At 38.2% G+C, this 24,306-nt stretch overlaps 2 protein-coding genes and 1 long non-coding RNA gene across 3 annotated transcripts in view; 1 reads left to right on the top strand and 2 right to left on the bottom strand.

Moving 5' to 3' along the window:
* LOC148367052 (protein HTATIP2-like) overlaps window positions 1-24,306 on the bottom strand; it is a 244,274-nt gene that overhangs the window by 60,943 nt on the left and 159,025 nt on the right. The window contains exons 38-40 of the mRNA XM_088333845.1: window positions 21,653-21,735; window positions 21,432-21,456; window positions 20,572-20,586 (exon numbers count right to left, since the gene is read on the bottom strand). Of these exons, the coding sequence (XP_088189971.1) occupies window positions 20,572-20,586; window positions 21,432-21,456; window positions 21,653-21,735 (123 nt within the window). The remainder of the gene's footprint in view (window positions 1-20,571; window positions 20,587-21,431; window positions 21,457-21,652; window positions 21,736-24,306) is intronic.
* LOC148367054 (uncharacterized) lies at window positions 190-20,118 on the bottom strand. Its single transcript, XR_015850260.1, has 3 exons — window positions 19,980-20,118; window positions 8,840-8,875; window positions 190-846 (listed from the first exon to the last, which is right to left on the bottom strand). It is a non-coding gene; the product is annotated as an uncharacterized LOC148367054 (long non-coding RNA).
* Window positions 19,573-24,016, top strand: dbx1a (developing brain homeobox 1a). Its single transcript, XM_088333853.1, has 3 exons — window positions 19,573-19,715; window positions 21,625-21,824; window positions 22,729-24,016. The coding sequence occupies exons 2-3, from the start codon at window positions 21,696-21,698 to the stop codon at window positions 23,020-23,022; spliced, it is 423 nt and encodes a 140-aa protein (XP_088189979.1). The 5' UTR covers window positions 19,573-19,715; window positions 21,625-21,695; the 3' UTR covers window positions 23,023-24,016.

The following is a 24,306-nucleotide window of genomic DNA, read 5'->3' as shown; positions in this document are numbered from 1 at the left end:
ATGCAGATAATCGATGGATGGAGGGATGTATGCGAAAAGATTAGATATGCGAAAGATTAGACATGACACTGCAGGGTAAGCATGTATTAAAGACTTTAATGAAAGAAAAAAGATATCACAACAAAAGGCTGAAAAAATATTGAATACATAGTGCTTATGGATTGGCCTTATAATAACAGTGCAATGTTTGTGAATGGAAACGAGCATCATAACAATTGTGCAGTAAAATTTAGCAGCAACAAAGAAAAGAGAAAAACACTAATTCGCAAGATATGTCTTCACTGTTTATTGCGCTTGTTTAGGGTGGTGATGGCCCTGTGGAAGAAGATGTCTCGGAGCCTGTTAGTCCTAGTTTTAAGGGAACCCGGTAGCCCCTACCAGAGGGCAACAGGTCCAAGAGGTGGTGGCCAGGGTGGCAAGTGTCTTTTAAAATGTCTATGGCTCTGCTTAAGTATCGTAAGCCCCAAATGTCATCCAGCCCGGGCAGAGAGAGTTCTCGTGCATCCCTGTAACAATACTCCAACCAAAATGCAAAAAATTATAAAATCCCTCGAAAAAAAAAATGTTTTTGGGAGCGTAGGTGTGGAGGAGGGGTTATGCTTTAGAGGAGGAATGAATGGGAAAAGAAGGCGCTTGGGTGGAGGAGGGGCGTCTTGACGGACTTGGCTGCCTGTTGGCCCTGCAGCATTGATGGTGCGTTGGCCATATAATCGGATTGCCGGCGGCTGAAAGTGAGCCCGGGTGCTTATGTCAGTTTGCGTCTCGTCAAGCCGAATAATGCGTGCGGCGCAGGAGAGAAGCGGACGCCGGCCATTGAGCCTTCTCAACGCTTGTGGCTAAGCATTCCTAAAAAGCCGGAGAAAGCCTCATTGGATTTGTATATAATTCTCACTCAAGCGTTTGGAGGCATTTACATAACAGCGGGGAAGGAGTGATCTTTTCAGGCCGTTCCCCAAGTGTCTGTTTGCGTGTGCGCCGTTGTAGGTGCGGGCAAATGCGTTGGAAAAGCGACAAGTGGGTACACTTGGCCTCTCATGTTTCGGCAGAGATTTGCAACACAACATTTTGCAGCATGCTGTGTGTTTAAACATTAAGATTGTTGATCAGGCCGATACTCTACTTTTGCTTAGGGATTGATACCTATACCAGAATTTGATACTACCTCTGAGCCTCTCAGATATTAGATAAAAGAATTGAGAAGACCTGATAGGGTGCTGTGACCTTCCCTGCTTTGGTGTCTTCCTAACCAAAAGCACTTGTACACACATTATTCAGTTTAAACCAGTTACAACCAATAAATAGGGATATGGAATAGGCTGTGATGATAACTATCGTGCAAACCTATTTAATAGTAGCTGTCAATCTTAAATTAAATCAGTTTTCATGCACAAAAACACACAACAGTGTAAAAAATAAAATATAAAAAAAGAAACAAAGCAAAACATCATTTACTGTCTTAAGTTTAGAAGCCTTCCCAATCACAACAGCCTGTACACATCCTGACTCAAACTGATTGTGACAAGCTCTCCAGTGCCTCGCACACATTGAGAAGATGTAAAGAGGAGACAAAACCAAGATATGCTAATACTTCTAAAGAAGATCAAAATATATTATGATGAGCAACGTTAAGCCTAGAGTATTTCTCACAAGTATAGTCAGTTCTGTGGTGCCTTGCACCTATTATGAGGAGTTAAAGAGGAACACTACCAAGATATGTTATTACTCCTATAAGAAACAAGTAGTGTCGGCTAATTTAATATCATAGTGACGATGAGTGACTTGGTATCAGGTATTTTTTTTCTATCGGGCTGAAAACTGTGACATTACACCTGACAGTTATAACTATTGGCCGATAATTATCATGCATCCCTATTAAAACATTTCAGACCTCACAAAGACAGTACGAAGCAGCTGCACCCGGTAACCTCTGACCCCTGTCTCAAGCCTGTTCATTTCATATTCCTCAAATATATCTATATCAAAAAGCCGACCTGAGAAGAGTCACGACCGATGTCACTGTGGGAGATCTTAGCTAAACCGGTGTTGACAACCACGCCGGTCGGTCTTGTGTGGTGACGCTTGGGTGCCAAGACGGGGCAGCGTATGTTTACATGACGCCAAAACCAGAAAGACTGCCCCTGCAGGTGCTGGGCGGGGGTCTAATTTGCATTTTTCAAATTGATTCACGCTGTGTTGCTGTGACAAATTATGAGCGTGTGTGCTTGAGATGAATGGAACGTCAAACATTATTTTTTCCCCAACCAGTTTGCTGTGAAAGACTTGTGTGTAGAGGAACCTTGTTTAGTGTGTTGCAAGAAGTAGTCCAAAGTATTAAACGTATTACATTATCAAGCTGAAAAATGATCTGACAATAAAGACAATTAATTACATTTTTTTTCTAAATGATTCATCACAACAGTTTTATTTAATAACTTTCCAGTATTCGGTTATAATTAGCTTTGATTTATCTAAAAGTTCAATCCAAACAATTATAACCTTGTGTAATTTATTTCTTCCACAATATTGCTTATTTTACAGTATATTTTTTGTTGTTTTTCAAAGAATTTTGGAAAAATAGTTTTTTTTTAGGTGCATGAGATTAAGTGCACAAAAAACAGCTTAATTTGGGTCATACAGGACATAATTTTTACTTGAATGGACCAATTATTTGGGGTGTTTTTGTTGTTTTGTTTTTTGCAATGTCATCGATACAATTGGAAAAAAAATATTTCACCGGTGTATGCAGGTAAAATTACAGTTAATATTTAATTTCTTCTTTGGGTATTTAACAAACAAATCAAATAGAAATACACTTACAACTTGAGCATTTGAGTAGACTAAAAAATTACCCAATTTAGGTCAATAAACACAATTTTAAAAAGTTTTATTCAACTCGTATATGCAAGTTAAAGAAAATATAAATCATAAAAATGAATTTATTTTGAATTTGCGACAAATGAATTACACATAAATTATCTTTTTCCTTGAACAGCACGTTGCACAGAAAAAAATAACACACTTTGGGTCATAAGTAGGGCTGCCAGAACTAATCGACAAAATCAATAATCAAAAGTGTTGGCAACTAATTAGATCATTGATTTGTGGTGTCACGTGTAAGTACATCCAATCAATGCAAATCAGAGTGCACATAATTCCGTAGTGACGCGGAGAGTTGTCGTACCACTTCTGCCAGAGGACGCTAAGATTGTTTTTATGAAAAAGTTGTTTTACTTTGTTTTTGTATTGGACATTGCATCATTACATGCAAAATTTACATGAAAGTTCCAACTTTTTAGTGTTTGACTGTTTCATCATAGAACAAAGTTAACAATTTTCAAGGGAACAGAAAGTGCTGCAGGAGTATACAGAAGAAAATAAATCAGAAAATACATAAAATACACAAAGTGAAAAGAAAACGATAATAATGACGTGTTTAATTTTTACACAAGAGGCAGTTTCTTAAGCATATAATATATAATTTGTATATTGGCAGTGTTTATCATATTCAAAAATGTAATCAAAAAAACAAATTTGTTGACAACATTTTGAAAAGTGGATTTACATTTTGAGTAGTAAATGCTATTAAATGAAATATATTGCTCTTTCTTTTTTGTTTTGTATGATAAGTCCAAATATAATATGACCTTTGGATAAGGTGGTAGGAAAAATGTATTTGCAGGTGTATAGCATCTATTTGCATGAATTGTGTTTATTGTCAAGTTAATTGACAAACACTTAGATTTTTTTATTGTTTTATATTAAAAAATACTAAGTTGTTTTGTGCACTACTTTTCTATTTATCCAAAATCTTAATATTTGAATAAAGAAGAGAAAATTAAAAATGTCTAAGAAATCCGATTAATCGAAAAAATATTCAACCAATTCATGGATTGTGAAAATATTTTTTTGTTGCAGCCCTAGTCAAAAGGGGACAAATTTAGTACTTGGCTCATCTGTCTTCAACTCATAACCTGATGTGTTTTTTCAACAAGTGGTAAAAGAAAAATCTATAATGAAATTTTGCTTTTGCAGAATTACATTGCTAGATAAAAATTACCCAATTTGGGTCAGAAGGAAACAAACTCACTGCATAGGTAAACTCTTTCTAAAAAAAATCACCCCCAAAAAAAGAAAAAGAAAAGAGACAAAACGCCTCAAAACAAACACTCAAATGCACCTGCCCATTTGAACCCAAACTGGGTTATTTTCGACCAACCTTTTTTCTTCCAAGTGCAAAACAATTTGCAGGTGTAGTTTCATGTTCCAATTGAGAATTTGGACAACCGTGCTTCCTCTGCACCCCTCTGCTTGGTCTGATATTAATGAGCAATTAAGTCTGCATACACAGCCACGGACAATACTTTTGGTTGTCAGATTATGCTAATGAGGCTGCTGTGTGTGAATAGGGATCCCTCTGAGATGGGAAAATGATATGCAAACGGATTAGTTCGACATCTATTCTTATTAAACTATTTGATATGGAGTACTTGAACATAAAATAGGTAGTCTCAGATAGGACAAGAAACAAACTAAAAAATTTTGGTTTCGGTGGTTTGAGGGAAAAGCTGCAACTGAATTCATTTAAACTGGATTAGAATATATAAAAAAATAAATAATCTGAACCCCCCTTGGCCAAGTCAGAGCGAACAGGTGCAGCCTAAGTTCATACAGGACGCTTTGTTTGCTGACACGGCACCCGTCCGTTTGAAGGGGGAGTCGAAAAGAGAGGAGGGGGGTATGTTTAATACAAAGTTAATATCAATTTAATGCTTGTCAGCGCGCCTGTGAGTCTGGCGGCTCAGCTAATTCACTCGTGTTGCGAGGGGCTTTTGCGCCAGATGCTGCCAGACCTCAAGGGCCGCCCCCGAAGTGAGGTGAAGCCTTGGCCAAAACACCACGAGAGGGAACCAGTGCTAAAGTGAAATTGGAAAAAGATAGATGGCAAGTTAGCTTCACCAAGCAATTTGCTTTTTTTGTTGATGCATCTTGCGGGTGGCCATTTTGTTAATTGCAGTTTACCTAGACAAAGGTGTAAATTGCCCGGAGTCTAAAAAAGGTTGGTTGAGAGAACCCAATTTGGATCAAGCCTGTGCTGAATCAATTTAAACTTCTCTTATAGGGAATCTTGAACTCAATATACTAAAAGGCCACCGGAGCGTGGGTCTGGATGAAGTTGGGCTAAATTGAGTCTTCCACAAAAAAAGTTCTGAACATAACATTTCACTGTTTCCAAATATTTCTTTTTTAAATCCCTACGTAAAATAAAATCTGAAAAAACATTGAGAATACATATTAAACTATACATATGTATTATTCAGTGTCTCTTGAGACATAAAGAAAATGCAGATTAGACAATAGACCAAAACCATAACATGGATGTGTTTTTTTTTTTCAAATACTTGTAGGCCGAGAAATGTATATCTATTTTACATAACATGAGCCTCATCTAGAGGGAGATAACAATTGTCTGCCATCTTGCTCCTCATATACCTTTAACTTTCTTATCAAGGCGGTGGATTAAAACTCAAGTATCAGACTCAAGTATCTTCAAATGGCCCCTGGGCTGCAGGTTTGAGACACTTGTGTTAACAGGACATTGTGTATTAAAAAGTGCCTCCGAGTGTTAAAACAGAAAACATTAAATAAACAAAAATACAATAGTGATCTAAATAATAAGAAAACATATCGCAAACTATCATTTAAACATGCATTTAAAAACTACAAGTAGGTTGATGAATTTGATTTTATATAACATATTGCTAACCATATGTAGCGGACGACAAAAATATGAGAAGAAAAATGGTGGGGTTTGGTCACTTTAAGTCTCCATTGTTTGTATTTTTTCTTGAGCTTTGTAGCACTTGTTTGCATGGCCAGAAGACAAATACAAGGGAGGACAGGTCACTGTGGAAGATATCAATGGGTAATTGTTTCCACAACGCAGCTAGAATTACTTGCCAGTTAAGTGCTGAACATGGTAAGGATCTGTCTCACCGTTTAAGAGCTGTTGGACTGAAGGCCCTCACTGCAGTGGCCAAACCTCGCATTGGCAAAAAAAAGAAAAGCTTGACTCATCTTTGCTGAGAAGTAGTTGTATGATCAGAGGAAAACTGGTTCAGAGTTCACTTCAGTTATGAAAGCACATTGAATTTATTTGTGTCTGATTGGAATCATTGTGTTCAGGGGGAGGTCGCTGGTTCGCGCCTCGGCCGAGTCACACATAATTGGTAAAATGGCGGCGCCCTCTGTTGGCTGCGGCTGCATCGGCTCGGTCAGGTGTATCGACATTTCGTTCTGTGTACATTGTTACAAAGAATGACAATACAAAGGAAATTATTATTATTATTATTATTATATTAGAGAAAGATTAAACCAAAGTGTGTAGAAAAAAGTCAGCGAAATGTGGAAGAAAAGCGCCATGGTTTGGGGCATGTTTTCTGCAGCAGGAGTCTTGCCTCTTGTACAGCTACATGGGCGAGTGAATGCAAATGAGTATTAAAACCTTCTTCAACAGCATATGGTTTATTTGCCAAATCAGCCGGCAGTCTTCATGCAGGACAATGCGCCATGTCACACAACATAACGGGTAAAGAACTTCCTTGAAGGAGAAATAATTGAATTAATGGCATGGCCTGCCCAGAGTCCTGATCTCAACCCAATAGAAAACCTCAGAAAAATACTTGGAGACAAAGTCATGGTCAAAAAACCCACTACAATCACCGAACTGTTGAGGAGACTGGAGAAAGAATGGATCAAAATTACACCCAAGCAGTGTGAGAGTCTAGTATTATCCCGTGCTCGCAAATGTGTGGAAGTCGGTCACAGCAGAGGCCTGTCTTACTAATCGCTTCTTTCCATTATTTTCCAATTTTGATCAGTGTGTTTTCGGAAAATATTTTTGTGTCAAATGCCTTAAATCATTCTGTAAAAAAAAAAGTGTTGTAGTAACATATAGACACAATAAAATGACATTTAATTGTGGAATAGTGAAGATGGTCTTATTTTAAAAGTATTCATTTTTTTCCTAAGTTGTTCTGTAATTTTGAGCTCCTGTATATATATGTATAATCTGCATTTTCTTTATGTCTCAAGAGACACTGAATAATACATATGTATAGTTTAATATGTATTATATATATATACCAGCTCAGTAGCCTAGATGGTAGTGTGCCCGCTTTGAGACTGGGAGGTCGCTGGTTCGCGCCTCGGCCGAGACATACCTAATTGGTATAATGGCGGCGCCCTCTGGCTGCGGCTGCATCGACTCGCTACAACGGGTCAGATGTATCGACATTTCGTTCTGTGTACATTGTTACAAAGAATGACAATACAAAGGAAATTATTATTATTATTATTATTATTATTATATAAACTACTCTGTATCTATGTATGGGTGCCAATGCGTATGTATTTGTACAGGACGTCTTGTGGTCATTGGATTTTGTGTTATATCTGGTATAGTCAGTTTCAGATATGTTTAAATCCAAAAAATGAAAGTCCAAAATTAACCTCATCCGATGTGGCCCAAATGTAACCTGAAAAGTTGTATTTTCAACTGCTTGAAATATTTTGTTTTTGTTTATTTCACAAAAAACGTGGTGTATTCTTTTTACATGTCAAAAGCATCTTTTCAACGTCTTGAAAATTGGTATTTCACTTTTCAACCAACTGAGGCGGGTTATGAAGAGAAACCTGGCATCTTTTTCACAACATCTTTAGAAGTTTTTGCTCTGTAGGATATTCAGAGATATCATGTGAAAAAACTATGGCTGCACAATTTTGGAACAACACTTAATTGCGATTGTTCAGGAAGGAATTGCAATATCGATGTGATTTTCGATTTTATAAGAAGTCGATTTTCTGTGCCACTTTTCTTTTTTGTGAGAACTTAATAGTAGTGACATACAAACTTACCTCCAGATAACATAATTACCAACTGAGAGTATGCAATGGTAAAAACAGAATTACAGTTGAATAAATGGTCTTTATTGTTTATATACAATAGTATAACAAAATTGTAGGAGTGCTTCGTTCAGAGAAAGAAAGCGATTTAGAGAGTGTCTGGCTAGCTACACGCTAGCATTCAGTGTCCGCAAGGTCTCCACAATGATTAAAATAAAACCATACCCAATGAAGCAGTTTCCCAAGAGTTGTAGCTCCAGGTCATCTGTTTCATGGGTAAATAATCTGTCATTTGTGAGTTACAACCTCTACATGGGTGGCTTAAGACAATTTTTGGATAAGCTGTAGCAGTAGGCATAACTTGCAGCCTAGCTATTGCTTTCTCTCCCGACGCTGTCGCGCTCATAACCCGATAATAATCCACGTCACATGGCATATATCCATTAGATTTTGGTTGATCATGCAGTCCTAGAAAAGACATATCTCTATTTGAGTAATCTTTTACTTTTTTAGGAGGTTAGGAGTTAGGGTTTTACAATTGTAAGCGTGCTGGGTGGGGTAAAGCCCCACGTTGACCGTGGAGGTGTCAGAAGAGGGCAAAACCAGTCAGCACAATCTGTCGCTTCCCGGCCCACTGAAAGGACGGGGAGTTCCCTGTGCTATGCGCAGCCACGTCACCGATAAATAATGAGGGAATAATAAACAGTAACCACCTGTCGGAGCACCAGCACAATGGGACGACCCATGGAGGGGCTCTCATGCATGTTTAACACACTTGGCCCCCTTTTCACTTAACACAGCACAAACGCACACCAAACAATGATGGACTTCATCTATTTACTAAACTGGACTTTTTTTTTGTTTCTTACCGTCTAGACACAATTTACGAATATTGTTTTTGCAAATTGTCATATAATAAGTGAAGCAAGCAACTCACCTGAGAGAGGAAGACTTGGAACTTTATCGAGATGCACTGTAAACAGAGATCAGAGAAATTGCTTTTAAGTATCAAGCATTTTAGTTTTTGATGCAATTTTGCCACCATTTCATTAAAAGGGACAGTGTGCATTATTTCACCGCTAGGTGTCGCTGTATTGTATCGTGAAAGCGAAAAAAGTGCTTATATGTCAAGAAAGAATACAAACTACAGACAAAGTGAACAAAGTCCACCTTCTATTTTTCTTTTTTGTCAAGCATATTGCAAGATTTTTGAGGGTTTTCGTGTACTGGTAGCAGCAAAATGGTGGACAATGTTACCCTCTTTCAGGTGAGGCCACTGTCATACAGAATACATGTAAATTGCTCGATTTTTGTCTTTTTTTCTGGGGTTTTTTTATTACAATTTTGCCATGTTTTTTACGTCTACAATGTATACAAATGTTGGCGGTCTAAATCAGGGGTATCCGACCTGTTTCAAGCCGAGAGCTGCTTTTTGTTACTAATTAGCGCATAGGGCACCCAGTTCATTATGCATTTCTAAAATAGCTTAGCATGTTATTACTATGTTCATAATATGTTGTACCATGATAAATTGACACATTCAACCACTAAAAGTGGTTTTACTAAAATATCACAATGACCCAGCACTGAGCTATCTTTAGAACAGGTCAGTGGGCACCTCAGCTGTCCTTAGGTGACACTGTGCACGTTGGAGACCCCTGGTCGCAAATAAGCCCCAAACCAATTGAGTTGGACACACACAAACATAAGACATGCTGTGTTCATTTTAGCTCTGAAAAGTGATGGGTCCAGGGGACTCGCATGCTCAAAAATCTATGGGTCCCCAAAATGTAGTCTTATCGAGGATGAAATCGTAAATCGGCGAAAAATATATGATATAAATTGATATATTCATTCAGTTTTAATTATTAAATTATTAATTCTTTTTCTTCATCAAATTATTGTTGGTAATATACCGTTTAAAGGGATAACCACAAACCTGTCTTTTATTTATTTTCTCCTTTTATACTTCCTTTTTTTCTTAACTTCTTCATACAACATAATTCGTAATATCAATCATCAAAGCAAGTGAGGCTCTTTGAATGAGTTGAGCCAAAAACGCCAGTTCTCTAAAAAAAAGACGGACTTCCTTTCACTACATAACGAGATCTCGTTGGCCGAGATCGGCGTGCAGACGAAAACGAACCGTGAGACCAAAACAACAATGGCGGATCTGCCTGACGAAAAGTTTGAAATGCAGTAAATATTTGTTAAAAAAAGTCATGTGGTAATAATGACAATTTTGTGGGGAAAAGGTTGCGTCCCGGGGACGCACGTTGATTTGAGACTATGCGTCCCCAGCAAAAATGATGCGTCTCGGACGCAGGGACGTGGGTAAACGAGAACACTGGACATGTATTTCATTAATGTATCTTACATTTCCACATTTCATCAATTAAAAAATTAATGTGTAATGCATTTAATAAATGTTTAAGAGTGTATTTGATGAATTAAGCATCTGATTAATGTATGATACATGTTTCCTATTAAATTTATAGATTCCATAATTCATCAATCACTTACATAGACGTTTATTAAATACAAGATTTATTTATTTATTCCAGGTGTTGTTGTTTGGGTTTTAAATTAATAAAACACTTAAGTCATGAAAGGTGTAAAATGTATTTTGTCATTGAATCTTCACATTCCAAATTAATAAATCAAGCAGTTATATATTACAGACATCTTCTTTATTCCAATTTTATTATTCAACGGTGTATTCATTCAATTAATTCAACATTTATTTAGTTTGTGACACATTTGGGTGTTAAATGTTTTTATCATTTTTTTGCCTCGTATGAATTTGAATCTATATTGATTTTAATGGATTGATTAAAACGGTAATAAACTCGTTAATTATTTCATGACATACTGTACTTGATAATTAAATCTTCACATGCCATTTGAATTATAAAACAATACTACAGTATTCATAATTATTAATAAGGGGTTAATTGATTTATTTTACTAATTAATTTGACATTCAACCATCTGTATGGGCACATTCGTTTGTGTGTTTATTAGTTTCCTTTGGGAGCTTTTTAATCTTTGTGTGATTTTGAATCTATAACTAAATAATTCATGACACATTTTATCATTGAATCTTCAAATGTCATATTTAATTTATGGATTAGATATGTTTATTTGTAATTACTCAATGGCATATTCATATTTTAATTGATTCAACATATGTTTAATACACGACGCATTTCATTAGGGATTCTTGAAATTCCAAATGTAATTGATAAATGAAACATTAATGTATATCAAAAACATTTAATTCTTCAGTGGAGTGTTCAATGATTGAATTAATTCAACATGTACTTAATTTGCAACACAGTTGTGCGTTTGCTCATTTAAGTTGGTGTTGGTCCCTTTTAGTCCTTCGTGGGTACATGACGTCATTTGAATCCAAATCTATATATGCATATGTTTGTTTCAATTGCGGATAGCGGGAGATGTTTAGTGAATGGGGGCCGAGGAGCTTTTTGGGTGTTGTTAATGTGTGCTGGATGTGCTTTTAATGGAGCTAATGGAGGCCGGGGCAGCTGCTTTAAGGGGACGAGGCAAGCCTGCAAAAGCTGATCGAAATTGGTCTCGGTCAGGCCGGGCCGCCCATGCTTCCTGCTAACCATCTGCTTAGCTCCTACAAAAGGAGGATTTTGGAGAGCTCAACGAATAAATATGGACACATAAAAAGAGAAGCTTTAAAGGGCTGCTCGCTTCTCGGAGGTGTTTGCAGACGGAGCGTCGTGCATGCGCGCGTGGTCGCTAGAGCCCCTAAGCCTCCCGCCCCTGATAGGCGTTGAGCGATGTGCAAAGGATCATTTCACGGGGGCGTTCCTTGGAATTATTACTCAGAAAGCGATTTAAACGTGATGATAGTTAGATCATGATCGCCACAGTCACAAATTAGAAATTGAATCAAAGGCAACAAGTCACCGTCCACTTATTTTCGTTTTTTCTACTCTCCCCCTCTCTATATCCCCTCCATAAATCCAATACTGTATAACATTATTATTGTTCCTGCTTTTCTTTCATTATTTATCGACTTTTCTCTTGTTTCTCAATCTTACTCTTTTCCTCATCCTTTTAATTTTGAATTCCCTTTTGTATTTTTTTCAATTTTCGATATATTAAATATCAAAATGAAATTGTCAAAAATGATTTCCTTTTTTATTTAATTGCCGGTCCCTTAGTTTTTAAAGTGTTTTTATTTTCCCCCATCTGACTATTTGTTGTCTTTTCCATCATCTGTTGTCTGTTTATCTGTTTGTTGATTACTTTGAAAACGAGTGTTCTCAAGTTCCGTTTCAAAAACGAAAACGTTTTTTCTGCAGGCAATCCAATTTCGATCCAAATTAAATTGTGATAAAATTATTTGTTTTCAATGTATTAGGGGTTCCTTACATTTTAAAGGATTTTGATGGCATGCCCTTTGTTTGCTTGTAAACTATCACCCCCCCCCCCCGATTATTTTCTTCCCGACCACTTTTCTCGAATAGCAAAGCTGCCAGAACACGACGATCAACGGCATTAATTAGAATCGAATTTAAACACCGCGGCGCCCCGCTCGTATGAATGCGTTTTAAATCAAATCACAGATGCACTTTTATTCAGCCGGTTAAAATAGCAGAACAAAACCGTCTTTAGAAATACGGCTTCTTTCTTCTTTCTGATCGTCAAAAAAAGAAAAAAGGGGGAGAAAGGAGAAAAAAGGCCGTCCTCTGGGTGCCTCCTGCGCAGCTGAGGCTGCCAGTTAAAGTTCATGCTCTTAACAGGATCAGGAGCGCACACTTCTCCTGTTGTGCGCGCGCCCGCAAGCGTACAAAGTGATATTTAACACATCTGTTAAAGCGTTTTGATAGCGACAATCCCGTTAAGACATTATTCCATGACGAGGGCCGGATTGAGTGTTGAAAATCCCATGAAACCCTAAAAATTCATTTACATTTTGGAAGCGCCACGCCCGGGCATGGGGGACTTTTTTTAAATACCCCTTCGAATAAATCGTGTCAATAATAGAATATTCTCTTTTTTTGCACCCAAGAAAAGAAATACAAAAATCCAAACATAATGAGGCAATTTGCTGTACTTGAACAAAACCTGGAAGACAGACGACACAGGACAAACTACATTGGTAGAACAATAATATAGATACCACATAAGATGTAATTTTAAAAACGGAATACAGGAGTCCCTTTTATCCGTCATTTGGCTTGAGCCATAAGAAAAATGAAACCCAAACACAAAAAAATATGTTTTGGGTGATGTCACATAGATTTCTAGGAAATCTATGAGTATATAGGGACACTTATGCCATGATCCTGCAAGGGCACTAAAAATCGTGCGGCATTAGCTCAGGAGGTAGAGCGCTCGTCTTGGGATCAAGTGGTCGCAGGTTTGATTCCCGGCTGTAATATGTCGAAGTGTCCTTGGGCAAGACACTGAATCCTTAATGCCCCCAATAAGCAGGTAGGCGCCTTGCATGGCCGCTATTGGTGTGTGAGTGTGTGTGTGAATTGATAAGTGTAAAGCACATTGTAAAGCGCTTTGGGAGGTTTTCATTGACTTGAAAAGCGCTATATAAATGACCATTTACCAAATGTAATCAATATTGGATAATGTACAGAAACAGAACCACAAAGTTATTTTTTCAGAATTTAGAGACATTAAAGCTGCTCTGACACAGGCTCGACTACACATCCCTGTTACATAATAGTTCTAATACATAAAACATAAAGTAAGACAACACTGAATATCATAGGGCACCAACTTGTTGTAACTGAACAACACAAGAAATAAAATGGGTGAAGATAGTAAACTCCCGTGTGGACAACAACTGCATAATGTTGCAGCACCAACCAGCTCTAACAGAAAAAAAACCAGAGAAGAGGATTACATAATGTATTCACGTTGAAAGAGCAAGAGTGACATGATAAAAAAAGCCCTGCAGTATATTCAATCTTAATGGCAAAAAATTAAAAAACGAATCTGTTGAATATGTTGGAAGACCCACTACCTCAAACCGAACAAAATAATACAAAACACAATATGGGATTTGCTGGAATAATAACTAGTTTCTAATAGAAAAAAAGAAAAAAATATAGGGGGGGGGCACTCAACTGTGAACAAAACAACTACGCAGTGCTCCAACACTATCCAGCACTAACAGAACAAAACATGAAAACACCACAGCACAATAAAAATTGACAGAACGACAACGAGCTTGCCATGATGGAGAGGAACTTAAAATATATTGCAGGTGCACCTCCTAGCTCTAACTGGAAAGAAAACTGAAAGAAGACAATGCAGGATATGATGGAACACAAATTAACGCTAGGTTTAGGCAATATGTCAAAGTCCATCTGACTGGCACATATCCTATTTTCTTCACACCAGACTCAAGCTACATTTATATGTCGTCCTAAATCCGATACATATCTGATCTTTTGGAATGTGACTGTCGTGTGAACGGTTGAGACGCATGTATGCGACCTGCACGTAATCAGTAGGTGACAGAGGTCACTTTTTTGCGTTCAATCAGTCGGGAGGAAGCGGAGAAAACACAGAGAGCATTCAATGGGGGGAAGGAAAAGATTTTGGATTTAATTAAGTTGTACATGTTCTGTCTCCAGAATGGCTAGATACGCTCCGCCGGTAACTTCCTCTTCTGCGCATGCGGAACACTTGTGGCATTCACAATCACATACAAGTGGCACTTAGTTGGAAGTGTGAACGATCCAACAAAACATCGTATTTCACCCCAAAAATATCCGGAATAGGGCATTAAGCTCTGCAGAGTGAATATAGCCCTGGGGTCGGCAATCCGTGGCTCAGGAGCCACATGTGGCTCTTTAGCACTACCAAAAATGTATACAAATTGAAAAAAAGGATGGAAGAGGGAAATATATTTTTTCTTTTAATATGTTTTTCCCAGAAAGACCAACATGACAGAAAATAACGCTTTCCACAGCTGGAAAAAGGTGTGAAAAATATTACATTTAAACTCTGAATGAAACTACGCAACAATGAGACGAGGGACACATGAACTTGTTCGCTTGTATCCTCTCTTCCGTCTTTCCTGTGAAAGCTGAGGGGAGCGCAAGTTCCGCCCCTTTAAAAGTGGCAGGGTCACAATTTAACACTTCAACTCCTCATTACAACAGTCACATTACACCAATAAGAACATAATGCTGTCATTAGCACTTTTTTTAGTAACAATGTAGCTGTTTTTTATTGAGTGATTTCAGATTTTTGTCACCATATATTTTGAATGACACTTCGAAATATTATTTATGTTTTGTTGCTCAGGCCTGAGGTTGTTTTTTTTAGTATCAAAAGAGAGGAAGAAAAGTGGATACTGCTGTCTTTTGCATATGCACTGATTTGTTTGGCATTTGCACATATATAAAGCTTCAATTTTAGCAACATGATTTTATTTACTTTACCTAATCAAAAGGCAGCCGTTTTTTTTTATAAATGCATGCTACGTTTTATTGCACACTTTTCATTGCCCAGGTGAGGGCACGTTATATACGTTCTATTTTGTCGTTGTTCTTAATCCTAAAATATAAAATGACATTAACAGTTGGATTTCTTTATTGCATTCGTTTAATTTTATCAAATAAATGAAACATACTGTTATTCATTAATATTGTAATGACAATAAATATGGGAAGGTATCCTACAATAAAGTAGTTATTTGTTACATAGTTCTCCACAAAATGTGCTGCATTAAAGGTACTCATTTTGATAATAGGCTAATGTAGATACACACAGAACATATTGTATTCATTATAAAGCTTAAATAAAGCTTTCAATTTTTTGCAGCACCAGACAAATTTGTTTTTGGTCTAATATGGCTCAACATTTTGGGTTGCCGACCCTCGACTCAGCCTAAGTAAAGGAAAAAAATAAAAAAAGACAAACCAGGATATGTGGGGCCCATTAACTGAACAAAAACATGAACCAAGGAAAACACAGAATGTGTTGGAACACTAACGATAACTGAACCAAACATAGAAATAAGAAAATGCAAGATATGTTAGAAAACCTTTAACTGAAGAAACCATAAAGCAAAGACAACACGGGATATATTGTAAAACTAACTCACTGAACAAAAAAACATAAAGCAATTTAAATTATAATTGGAAGATATGATGGAACACTAACTAAACAAAACATAGCAAAAAAGACAATGCAGGAATTGTTGGAACGCAAACTATCCCTAACTGTACAAGACGTGGAAACAAGAGATAAACTCACACGTTGAAAGAACAATAATGGAGTACCGTGACGGCTATAACTTCTAGCTAATTAGTGTTCACTTTATGGCAACTTTGAAGATTGAAGACTCTGGGAAAACAGCATCTGTCTTTTTCTGTAAACGTGCGTTACCAAATCCCTTTCCTTAAACAAATCCTTTTCTAAAATAATTAATTTATGGGATCTGCTCCTCCAGAACCCTCGACAATAATGTAAAGATAGCTCTTTAATTAGGCAGCTTGCCTCAATCTCAACACAATACACTGAAAGCAAAGTGGTCCATATGCAAAACTGATGAGTGGACCCTCCTTTGTGGTGGTCGTATTGTGTCTGGCTTGCTTATGAAGTCCAATGCAATCATAAATTGCCCCTCAACCAATCACAACGCACAAAAAGAGCGAATGAAAGCGGCCTGAGGAGAACTTTGTTTGCTTCTATTGTGGAGCCTGTCAGGCCCAGGAGGGTTGGGTGTCAGGGGGTTTACAAGGGGGGGTCTGCAGCTATAAAGCCCCTGCTCCCACAGCCGCGGAGACCACTTTGCAGACCTAGTCGGGACCATGATGATCCCAAGTGTCATCGCGCCTTCTGCCCTCTACCCGGGCCTCTACCGTCCTGCAACTCTACCGCTCCATCACAGCTTACCAGCCTCTCTACCCGCCCACTCCAGCTTCCTCGTGGAGGATCTACTTCGGATAAGCCGACCTAACGCCTTCCTGACCCGGACTCCACCCACAACCACCACGGCATCTTTCACGGACGCACCCACGACGCGCGACTCGTGCACACCTAAGAATCCTAGCAATAAGGACGCCACTTTTCTCAAGTTCGGAGTGAGCGCCATCCTCGCTCCCTCTCCTAAGACACGTGAGTGGATTTAAATTGTCTTTATTTTCATTGATATCAACGTTGTGAAACATAGTATGCAACGAGATTAGACATATTACTCCAGGGAAAACATGGAACAAAGACCCGTGGTGCATGTCAAGTCTTGCTTGATTCTAAACTTGTGATATGTTCCCCCTCTACAGCCCCCTCACCTCCAACGATCCACAGCATGCACTCAAAGAACTTCCATGTCCCCTGCTTTGACGCAACATTCCAGCCCATGTTCAGGGCGCCGTATTTACACCCAGGTATGAAGTCACACCTTATTTTCACCCTAAAATAGTACTTAAAAATATGCTTTTATTTAACAGCCTATACCGAGGGTCAGCAATAAGCCAGATGTGGCTCTTTGGTGCTCGCTAGTGACTCCCTACCTATGATTTTAATAATGTTTGATAACAAAAAATGATATGGTTTCTGTAGGTCAATAATGACACAATAATTCTTAAAGTTGTCCACTGAATATAGTTGAATACAGAAATGTGTGTATAAAATATATAATATATATATAACAGTATGTGTTGCCAATCTCATAATGGTTATACTGTATAAAGCTTGTATTTTTGTAGCTCCAAACATGTTTGTTTTTTGTTCAAACATGGCTCTTTAAACGTTTTGGGTTGCCAACCCTTGGCCTGTGCCCTAGTCTAATAGTTCTCACCCGCTCTGACTTTAGGACCCACCATCCCACCCTAATCATAGGCCAAGACCCAAATCAAGAAAAAAAAATTCCACTCTTTAAATGTATTAAATGAACAGACTAACCCAAAGATAGTATAATATATAATTGTTAAAAATAGACGGGTAAAATAGAAACGAATACAAGTAACAATATTTCCTTTAAAGGGGAAGTGTGTATTATTCAGTACTCTTGGTGAAAAAAAATACTTCATTCAATACAATCATTCAAAAAACAACAGATGTAAATAATAAGCAAGAATACAACATATAGACGTGTGATTTTAAAATATACTTGTAGGTTAAGGATTTTGCATTTATTTGACACAATATGAACTTCATCATGATTCTGAGCTACTTACCTTCTACGGAAGTCACCCACAACAAAACAAAAAATCCCACAAGAAGCACGGCAAAAAATTAGAAGAAAAATTGTACGGTTTAATCTATTTCCTCTCTGTAGTTTGTATTCTTCCTTGTGTTTTTGAGCCTTGGTTTTCAGTTGCACTAAACCAGAGGTCAGCAATTCAAAATGTTTAAAGTGGTATTTTGACCCAAGAAATACAACAACAACAAAAAACACATCTGGAGCCACAAAAAAGCATAATACAGGCCTTATAATGAAGCCAACACATGCTGCATGCATCTTTCATCACTAGATTTACCTATTATCTAATTGACTAAGTTAGTGAGAAAAATATAATGCCCCTTCATGTTTAAACATTAAACAAAAGAAATGCCCGGATCATCAAAATGACAGATGACGAAACATTCAAATATGCCTATACTTCATTCACTTTTGGTGAAAGTAGCTTTGGCCAGGAGGATTTGATGTTATCAGGTGGTAACCCAGATCATCTGGTGTGTTGACCCTGAACCACCCAGTGGTGGCCAAATCACAGCCGATCTCCTCCTCCTGGCTTCCAGCTAAGCTCCCTCCTGCTCCATAACCAGCAAGAGGCTCGTTCTGCTGCCTGACCCACCCTGCAAACTGCTATTTTCCTTGCCCTCCCTGTCATTTATATAAATTATTATTCATAAATACAAAACATGATGTACTCTATAGAAACAAACATTCAAGACAATTAAAATAAACATACAAAAAAATAAAGTCGGTAAAGGCCCACAATTTTATTCGTTGTTGTTTTTTGAAAACATCGTGAAATTTTCTGTCATGTTTGCCCTCCAAAAGAAAACTAAAAAGTATACATTTCCAAAGTTTCAAACGTTTTTGGACAAGTTCCAGGAATCAATTCCTGTGACACTAAAGAGCTGCATGTTGCTGACACCACCCTACAAAATAAATTGACATGACATCTAGTGGTCAAATAGTACACACTGTCCCTTTAATAATCACTTAGCTGATAATAATGAAATTCAAAATACCTCACTTCAGTAGTTTTGCATTCATTATAATAAAACAAACATCACATATAATAACCTCGACACGCATTTGGCAATGTTCAACATATGCAACCAAACTTTACCGTGGCAACATATGTAAACAAACTTTACCAGTCTTTTTCAGTGCCGTGGAATGGCGGATGTGCATTTGCATGGCATTTTCGCCATCTACTGTTAGGAGTATACACGACTCTTGGTTATTTTTTCTTTTCTTAGCATACTTTTTCAAGGGAAAAGCCCACGACCCACTGAAAACGGCTTCGAGACCCACCAGTTGAGAAACACTGCCCTAGTCCACCCACCTCCTAATTAACCAATTATCCTTAATCGTCACGCTCTAAATTAGAGGCGGGGTAGCCAGTTAACAGCCCCCAGTTTCCCTGTGAGGGGCGTTTTGAGGTATCTTTTCCCACAGAGCCCGGGGGGCCACCGGGCCTGAGTGGATGCCAAAAAAAGAAGCTTTTTTTTCCACGACACCGTGACCAATTTGTGCAGCTCCCCCTTGGCGTGAACCACCCACCCCGGAGAGTGACTTTTACCAGTCATGCACTAATTTCCCCATTAGGCGCCATTGAGAGGTTTCTATATTCTCACAAGAGCACATTGTGAAGGGTTGTCGAAGTCATTTCTGTTGAGGGTCACGTCAGGGGGGTTTGATTCTGAAGTTTTACGCAACAAAGTCAGGTCAATATAGTTATTTTTAAATGTATGCACCATACTACCGGTAATCTAAATTTACACCTGCTTTTATATCAATGGGCGAGGGGCGGGGACCGCCATTTCATGGCCAACAAAATATAAGCATAACTCAAAATGAACAAATAGGAAGCAAAGACACATACCTGGACCGGCACACTCTTAAATCCGACATAACGTCTCCCCCAAATCAACGAAACATTATTTTTTAACTTAAACTGGCGCTTCTAAACAAGTTTCTAGACATCGACCGCAAAAATGACCGATCCCCGACCGCGGCATGACGTCACCACGCACAAGTCACTGGCGCACTCGTGATATTAAAAAAAAAAAGCTTTTTAAAACTAAAAATACAGTGGAAAATGCTTTTGTATTACTACTTTACTTTTCAGAATAATATATGCTTTGAATAGCAGGTATATTCTATTTGAATGACTCACGTTAAGCAGCATGCCTTTACTGCGCACGCGCACGAGCCGCCCTCTCACTCGTAATAATTCACTACCTGGCAATCCTGTGAACTCTTCGAAGACTAAAAATGCGCTGAAAAATGCTATTGTATTATTTTTCTGACTCATATTTGTTTTGTGCTTGTGTATGTTTTGTTTTGAAAAACTAGCAATCAGTGCGCAGTCAAGTAACGTTCGAAGTGTGTCAATTATTTCACACAAGGTTTTTCCATAATCCCTCACTATAACGGGGTTCACCTATCACGATGTCCCTGCTTTATTGACCCACATCACGCAATGTGTTCTACATTCTGATTGGCTAACAGTAGGTATTGGTAAACAATATTGATAGGTACTGTATAAACTACTTTTATTTGATAGACAAATGCTTTGGCCTGTTAAAAAGGGTTTGTTCTTTAGTTTTAATGCATAGCAAAATATTTATTTGTATACAGTACTTACTAAAACAATGTCCACTGCATTATCAAAGACAATAAAGACAATTAAAATTAAAGTTTCTACTTCACGGATTTTGCCTATCTCTGGTTCTTTCTTGGAACCAAACGCTGCGATAAACGAGGGTCCACTGTAAACAGTATTACAAATTTGAAGAGCACAAAACCAGAAGTGCCCCATATCTCTTACCTGCGCATCAGAGGATCACATGGCCGCCACTTCTGCCGTCCAATCAGATTAAACCATGATACCTTTGTCTTTTTAAAAAGTGACTACAAAACGAGGATGTTTTTGCTTACTCTTTCTCTCCTTTGCTCTTCCAGTGAGCCAATGGCAAGTTGGGATAAAGAATAATCTCTTAGAAAAGTCTATAAAAGTCCTTTATTCAGTCTAATCATAATGGCGACGGAGTCCCTTTTATGGGCCGGGCTGAATGGGCCAACAAAGAAACTTGCGCACTCAATAGCTTTTCGTGTTCATTTAATGAAAATGATTTGAGGGAGAGAGGGGAAAAAAGAGAAAAAAAGCAACCCCCCCTCCTCTTTTTGGGCATCAGTATTCTGGTATGCGGTTGTGTTTAGTTTGAAAGTGTAAATCTCCCTTTGTGGCGGTAATATATGGCCTTCGCCGCCTGTCCAGAGTCTTTTCTGTGTTAGTTCATTACTACACAATTACCGTTCACGCTTTATTAACTCCTCTATCCGCCCACGCAGGGCTCCTTCGAGGAAAACCCGGCCTCCTTTGCATACCAATGCCCCCAATGTGCTAATTAGTCACCTCGTGCCATTTCACCCACCCCAAAAAAGGAGAGCCCACACTATTGATGACAACCACATGCATGTCATGAAATTAGCAGGTTTGGTATTTACATTTTTTTTTTTTGCAGCTTCTTCTGCAGTGCCAATACCTGGGACCTTCTCGTGGCCCCTGGCCGCCAGAGGAAAGCCCCGCAGGGGGATGCTGCGGAGGGCCGTCTTCTCTGACGTGCAGCGCAAAGCTTTGGAGAAGATGTTTCAAAAACAAAAATACATCAGCAAGCCAGACAGGAAGAAACTGGCCTCCAAACTTGGCCTGAAAGACTCGCAGGTAAAAAAATAGCCTCTTAATCTCAACCAGTGTGCCGTGAGACCTTGTCTAGTGTGTCACAGGGAATTGCCAAATTATACCTTGGCAAAAAAACATGTCGTTAACTGTAACATTCATCCGTATCAGTAGGTGGCAGCAGATTACATTTGTTTCACATATTAATTGCCTGCTCAAGAGGTCATACAGTGAAATGTATTAAATGTTTGTTTGATGAAGCTGTTAAAAGGTTGGGTGCATAGTTTGAAGTGTCTTTCGTGTTTAATATTAAACATTTTCTCAACTGAGTATGTGTTAACGATGTCCAACTTAGTTCAAAGAGCCTATATATATATATATATATATATATATATATATGTGTGTGTATTTTCTTCACTGAGCCTGCTTTTATGTTATTTTATCATCGGTGTTTCAACCACTGAGCACATTAGACTGGTGGAAAGGAGGCGAGAGGGAGGTGGGGTGAAGAGTGTTGAATGTTCTGTGAGTTCATCTTCCATAAATCGCGAATTCATGACACAATTGTCTTAGTTCTGTTTATTTTTCTTTGTGGATGATCCGCGCGATGGATAGAGTTGGCTAAAATCACCCTTCCACCTTTTGATTCCTCTCATATAAAATATGAAAATTAGGGTTTGCTTAGGGCTTGGTCTCTCAAATCAGGTTAATTTGTCGGGCTCGGGCTGGGCTCTAACACCCACGGGCCGGGTCGGGCTGGATTTTTATTAGGCCCGATCTTACTCTAGTGACGATATACAAGCTATATGTACAATTTAAAAAAAGTAAAAGATCGTTATGATTGTTGTTAAATACTGAACATAGAACTAGGCTTTTACGTGATTAACATATGACCTTAAAAACATGCTTATTTTCCAAATATCAACCTCTTCCTCGGGTCTGTTCTCAGGTAAAGATTTGGTTCCAAAACCGGCGGATGAAGTGGAGGAATTCTAAGGAGCGCGAGCTGCTTTCGTCAGGCGGCTGCCGTGAGCAGACGCTGCCCACCAAGGCCAACCCGCATCCGGACCTCAGCGACGTGGCCAAGAAGTCCGAAGACGATGAAGAAGACGAAGAAGAACCTTTCGGCCATGGCGGTCGGCAGACCACGACGACCGGCTCTTGCGGTGTTTCATCACCGTCACTCTCCAGCAAGCACTCAGACTTTTCAGAGTCGGACGAAGAGGAGATTACTGTGTCCTAAGACTTTGTACATATTGCTTTTAAAAATTATGCCCACAATAAGCACATATTGGCCTGTCTTAGCTCAAGGCACCACAGGCGCCATTTAGGATTAAAAAAAAAACACAAAAAAAGAGTGTAAACAATGGACTCTATGCGCAGCTCGTGGCAGTAAAATTGTGAAACTTAATTTAATCAGTCCTTCTCACACTGCAATATAGAATATATCGTCTTTCTTTAAAATGTAAGAGCACAATTTACATAGTGTCAATACTGAATTTACATCGAAAATGTCAAAAATGGGGCGATAGCGCCTTCTTGAGTCACTATTCTGCATCATCTCAGTTCAAGTGTTTTGTATTTATTTTATTTTGGTCAGTTTAACCCAATGGATGAGTAAATTAAAATAGTTGATAACCAATTAAAGCTACCAACACGAGTGCTTTACGTGAACTACCGCCTTTCTCTCCTTAATAACGTCACCTGATTAAAGAACAAATCAAATCGACTGCGTTTTTTAATTTGAACAACAACCCAAATTTTAACTGCGACAAGTTATTTAGTCTATTGCTGCTTTATTTCAAAGCGAAACTACGTTTTTGTGCGTAAATTAACCGCTCCAACGATCGCATTACAATTCCGCTTTCCCAAAAGTTTGCCACTTCCGGTATTAAACTATGTAAACGCCAAAGTGCCTCGATTTTGTTATTTAAACGAATATCCAATTCAACAATAAACCTCAAGACGAATAGCAAGTATATCCTTAAAAGTATTAAGTATTAAAACGGCCATTCCATATTGAAAAAAATAAATAAATATAAAAATATATATATATTTTGGAGACGGATTATGTTTCCGGCATAAACAGTGAGGGTGCAATGAAATCTACCACTCTTTAATGTCAAAATGTTGGAAAGCATGGTTGTCTAATATAAAATATCGAGTTTATTGCTACATTATATCATAGACTTGAAAAGCACCATTTTACACAGTGTTGAAATCGCGTTGAAATGATTTACGTTAGTCACTATCGTGTAGCATCACCTCGGTTTAAAGGCTTTTTATGTTTTTTTTTTTTTTTTTTTTTTTGCTTGGACTTAATAGACGTATCAAAATATGACGTGACATAATAAGTAAAACCTTTGATTAAATCGTGATTCGAACACCAAAAGTCAAATGAGGAAGCGAACCGTGCATAGAGTACATTGCGCACGCGCATTGAAACCCTTTGCTGTTTTTGCACAGCTTTTTGTTCAAACGTAAATTGATTGTACAATTTTTGTATGGAATATGCCTATTATTTTCA

This window comes from Urocampus carinirostris, chromosome 4 (assembly GCF_059441175.1).
Source record: "Urocampus carinirostris isolate Australia breed hairy pipefish chromosome 4, RoL_Ucar_1.0, whole genome shotgun sequence".
NCBI classification, from domain to species: domain Eukaryota; kingdom Metazoa; phylum Chordata; class Actinopteri; order Syngnathiformes; family Syngnathidae; genus Urocampus; species Urocampus carinirostris.
The sequence above is the reverse complement of the archived record's forward strand: the minus strand, read 5'-3'. Positions and strand labels throughout refer to the sequence as shown.